At 34.3% G+C, this 4,605-nt stretch overlaps 1 protein-coding gene across 3 annotated transcripts; it reads right to left on the reverse strand.

Moving 5' to 3' along the window:
* Window positions 1–203: 203 nt before the first annotated feature.
* On the reverse strand, window positions 204–4,071 carry LOC111876355 (polypyrimidine tract-binding protein homolog 2). Of its 3 annotated transcripts, XM_023872880.3 has the most exons (11): window positions 3,907–4,071; window positions 3,313–3,512; window positions 3,011–3,220; window positions 2,055–2,117; window positions 1,897–1,970; window positions 1,705–1,797; window positions 1,547–1,604; window positions 1,330–1,434; window positions 1,156–1,237; window positions 954–1,066; window positions 204–867 (listed from the first exon to the last, which is right to left on the reverse strand). In XM_023872880.3, exons 2-11 carry the CDS (start codon window positions 3,496–3,498, stop codon window positions 445–447), a joined length of 1,407 nt encoding a protein of 468 aa, XP_023728648.1. In that variant the 5' UTR covers window positions 3,499–3,512; window positions 3,907–4,071; the 3' UTR covers window positions 204–444. The 3 variants fall into 3 exon arrangements, with proteins under 3 accessions (XP_023728648.1, XP_023728656.1, XP_023728649.1); XM_023872888.3 differs by lacking the exons at window positions 3,313–3,512; window positions 3,907–4,071 and adding an exon at window positions 2,794–2,854 and having other exon boundaries at window positions 3,011–3,186; XM_023872881.3 differs by lacking the exons at window positions 3,313–3,512; window positions 3,907–4,071 and adding an exon at window positions 2,794–2,857 and having other exon boundaries at window positions 3,011–3,186.
* Between the last annotated feature and the right edge of the window lie 534 nt (window positions 4,072–4,605).

Below are 4,605 nucleotides of genomic sequence, written 5' to 3' on the forward strand. Positions count from 1 at the left end.
ACAATTTACGGTTTTCTCTAGTTTTATTTGCTTGAGTTAGTCAACTCTCCGATATTTTTGTGCTGGAAAAAAAAAACATAAAATTAACCGGCTATTTTGCTAATATATAAATAATCTACATAGAACTTGCAACCTACGTTTACAGGCTCTTTGGACAAAATGAATAGAAGAATTCTGATATGTATCTTTTAACAGTCAGAAAATAAATGTAGGATTTTTTAATTTCTTTTTTCTGATTAAAATACCATAAAATAGCTTGTATTTTTCAATAAATGACACAAGGAAAATTCCCAACAAATTCGGAATTTCACACATAATTTGGCGGGCAAAATGCAAGAATCTGAAAACCAGTTGCAAACCGCTTCCACTAATTAGAAAAACAATCTTCACAACACAAAACAACATTTAAAAAAAAAAAAAAAAAAAACAAGGAAATTAAAGATTCTATTGATGGTAACGTGGTGGCGGTGGCCCACCTTGTGGTGGATACCCATTCTGCCCGTTATAGTGACCCGGCCCATGACCCATTTCAGATGGCATGCCTTGATGCTGCTGCTGCTGATGATGTGGCATGTAAGGATGATTATGCATCTGCTGCTGTTGTTGCTGTTGCGGATGTTGATGTTGCTGCTGCTGCATATGCATTGGCATTGACTGGGGCCCAGCTGGCGCACCCGGGGCCCACCCTCCTGACGACTGAGGTGCTGGTGCTGCTGCATACCCTTCTGGTGCAGGGATGTACTGTGCACCACCACCGCCGTATTGTGGCGGCCCTGATGGTGGTTGTTGCCCCAAGATGGACGGTTGTGAATTCATCATCTGTGCGCCAGCTGGCACTGTGTAATCTCTACTGCGGTCATTGTTCACCTGTAAATAGAGATGAATGTTTAATGAAAATATTGTGAAATTTGTCTTTTTGGGATGCAAAGGGTAAAATGGTCATTTTACAATACCTTGATGCTTAGATCAGTGTGTCGAGAATAAGAGATGTGAAGCTTGCAAAACCCTCCATCATATATACAGTGTCCTTCCAATGCTTCCTTGGCTACAATAGCTGTCTGAACATCTGAAATTCATAATTTTTTAAAACATTTTACAAAATTATATAATAAGCTTCTCAACACTTGTTATCAAAAAAAATTAATCAACTCTCACCAGGGTATTGAATTAGAGCTTGAACTCCACCATTTTTGTCAAACATGGCTATCTTTAAAACAGGCCCAAAAGCAGAAAATACCTGTTCACAACAAAGTGAGATTAAAAATGAAAAACACATGATCAAAAAGAAAAAAGAAAACACAAATATTTGTTAGTATATATATAAGATACCATGTGTAAAACATCCAAGGTGACTGCATACTGCATGTTTTCAATAGAAGCAAGAAGAACATTACTCTCTGATTCAATCTTCTTTCCATCTAAACCTAAACTGAACTGAAAAAGTAACAAACTAGTAAGCATAATATAAATATAAAATACAACAAAAAGTTGAGTAATTTTACAAAACAATCCTTCAAGCTATTATTATAAACAATAATGACTTTACCTGACCAGTAGCATCTATTGCTGAAGATGCAACAGGAAGCATAGGATTTGTATAGTCCCTTAATAAATAAATATAAAGTTTATTTATTATTAGGTTAGGGGCAAAACTGTCATAAGAAGAAATCAAGTCGGAAAAGATTTAATACTATTGTCTTATACCTGCTACGATGACTCTGGAATTTTACACTCAAATCTGTATGTGCAGAATATGTTATCTTAAGAGAACATGGTCCAAGCTCTGGGATCAAATACCTGCAAATCCATAGGGGCAAAAACGTCAATTTAAACATTAAAGGGCTCTGATACAATACAATAACCATAAACCCATACATATATATAATACAATCTCACCTGGGAATACTTCTTCCATCAAGAGCATCCTTTGCAGAAGTAGCAGTTTCTGAATCTGTAAACTGCACAAGGGCCTGAAAACAAAATATAATATAATATAAACCCACTTCCCTATCATGTCATACTTAACACATATAAAAGAAAAGAAAATCACAAACCTGAAATCCAGCTGTCTTCTCAAAAGTTGTGATTTTATGCACAAAACCAAACGCAGAAAACACCTATACAACAGAAAGATTTAGAAATTGTGGAGTAAAAAGCTATATAAGTAACATTATCCAAGACATACAGTGCAATATGACAGACAAAAGAATTCAGATATATTAACCAAAGAATCTTTTTGTCTACACACAAAGGCATAATGTAATATGCAAAACATTGATAGGGTTAGTAAGGCAGCTTATAAAAATGTCTGAATAACAAAAAAAAAAACATATAGGGCACAAGAATTAGAATACTTCATTTTAGAACATCTCCAATTTAGTGAGAAGGTGACCAATCAATAGTTTTAATCGACTTCTGTCAGCACAGGTTCCACTTCCCAAGCTTCTATCATATACATTAAAAGAAATTAGCACAAGGTATCATACAAAAAAACACACACACCTAGATTATGTGTCTATTTACATATAGTCATTAAAGCCAATTCTTGACACTACTTCTATAGTGGTAAGTTTCATGTCTACTTTGTCCAGTTCATATAGTAAAGAATGCATACACAAAGTAATGATGGTTAGAAGAAAATTAATTTTTAGAGTATGTGATAGGGAAAATCTGAAAAGCAAAATAAAAAGTATGACTATCCTAAACTCTAATAAGTGAAGGGATAGGAAGAGATGAGGAGGAAGAAAGAGGCAGTGTTAAGGAAGGGGAAAGGAGAAAAGGAGACAAACACACATGCGCTCTTTCTCCCCAAGCAATAAGCTTCTTCCATTGAAGATAAATCCTTGATATGGGCCTGCTGATCCATTTACATTTGACGTCAAACAATGAAGCTTAAGCTACAACCTAACAAGTACCAAATGCTATATATATATTGGCAACATCTATCTACTTTTATTGTATAACTTACCTTCTTTAATCATTTTGTACATGAAAAGGTGAAATTACTTACCAGGTGTAAGACATCAATGCTGACAAGGCGAGCATCATTGCCCTCTATGGTTACCAGAAGTACATTTCCAGCAACATCTGCAGAGGTTTTGTTGTTCACAATTTCTTGCCTGTTGGAATACTGTAGGTAGACAGTTTTCCCTCGCACCTGAGCTGGTTCTGATGATGAAGCATAATATGATATCATTGCTATAGCTTGATTTTGTTCAGCCTATAAAGAATATGACGGAGGAAGGGATTAGAGAGACTCAAGAATCATAGTAATGTACCTTTCATTCATTCCAATTGACCATTAACACTTACAAATTCAATGAAGGCTTGATTCCTGTTTGCTCCAACATTACACTTTGTGTTCACAACTTTACCAAAAGGCTTCCCAAGTTCAATTAGTTCCTCTTCAGTGCACTCCCATGGCAAGTTTCTCAAATGGAGAACCTTGGATGGGGTCTGTGTGTACCGGAACTGAGGCTGACTGGAGACGGATGCCATCTCGCACTATAAACCTAAATGTGCACAAACAACACAGATTGATTAATAGATTGTTTCTTTATCAGCATGTGAAGAGAACAGCATTAAATATGATTATGACAAATTTTAGTCTGTTTCACATGCTACTATTCACCCAAAACACCCAAAAAAAAATGTCAACAAGATTATTACTCTCGTAGTAAATCTGGAATTCCAATTCGAACGCTAACCAAAAAGGATACATGTGATACGAAAACACCTTCATATGAGGTGAAAAACCAACAATCGATGGCGTTCAGTGTATTTCAAGACACCGAAATCAATTTGACAGAATGAGCAAGCAAAGATTAGATAAACATCTCCAGTGAGATCCACATACCTTTCGGATATACAAACAATAAACTAGGGCATGATATATTACGGGGTTACCTGATGTAGACGATGAAGCTGTTGTTGGCTTCGGAAATTAGGGTTTGAAACTAGTAGGAATGTAATAAACGAAAAAGAAATCGCGATTTAGAGTCGGCAGATAGAGAGCAAACCACAGCGATAATGAGTAGGGCAAGGATAGATTGTAAAAGTAACGGGGCTTCACAAATCACAACTATCTTCACCTCCTTTACATAAAATTAAAAAATAACAATAATTTAGTAAGGCACAATGAGTCGAGGGTAATGGATTTTCGATTTTATTGGTATTTAGTCATTAAAATTTTATTTGATACTAAACTATTGAAATTATTTACATTTTATTGTCGGTCATAAGGGTAAAATGTAAACAGTTTCAATAGTTCAGTAACAAATAGATAATGAAAAAAATTTAATGACTAAATGTCAACAAAATCAAAAATCTATTATCCTTTCAAGTCATTATCCCTATTAGTAAAGTCTTAAAAGTTTGTTTAATAGAAAAAATTTGATTATTTAATATTTTGTTTAAATTAACGGAAAAGTTTTTATTTTAGTTTCAACAGAAAATGACAGATTATCATATAAAGTTACATAATTTAGACTTTTCTATTCAAAAAAATTACGATTTTATCAAAAAAAAATCCCTAAAATAATGGGACTTTCTACATAAAACCTTAAAAATAATTAATCATTTGTATAATTGTATTACATACTTATC

Source organism: Lactuca sativa, chromosome 8 (genome assembly GCF_002870075.4).
Source record: "Lactuca sativa cultivar Salinas chromosome 8, Lsat_Salinas_v11, whole genome shotgun sequence".
Lineage (NCBI taxonomy): Eukaryota > Viridiplantae > Streptophyta > Magnoliopsida > Asterales > Asteraceae > Lactuca > Lactuca sativa.

Excerpts from the sequence above, each read along its gene's own strand:
- LOC111876355 (XM_023872880.3), bottom strand. The coding sequence starts at position 3,498 with ATGGCATCCGTCTCCAGTCAGCCTCAGTTCCGGTACACACAGACCCCA. Across the intron at positions 1,605-1,704 it reads TTCCAGAGTCATCGTAGCAG|GGACTATACAAATCCTATGC; the intron begins GTATAAGACAAT and ends TTATTTATTAAG. Across the intron at positions 868-953 it reads ACACTGATCTAAGCATCAAG|GTGAACAATGACCGCAGTAG; the intron begins GTATTGTAAAAT and ends CTCTATTTACAG.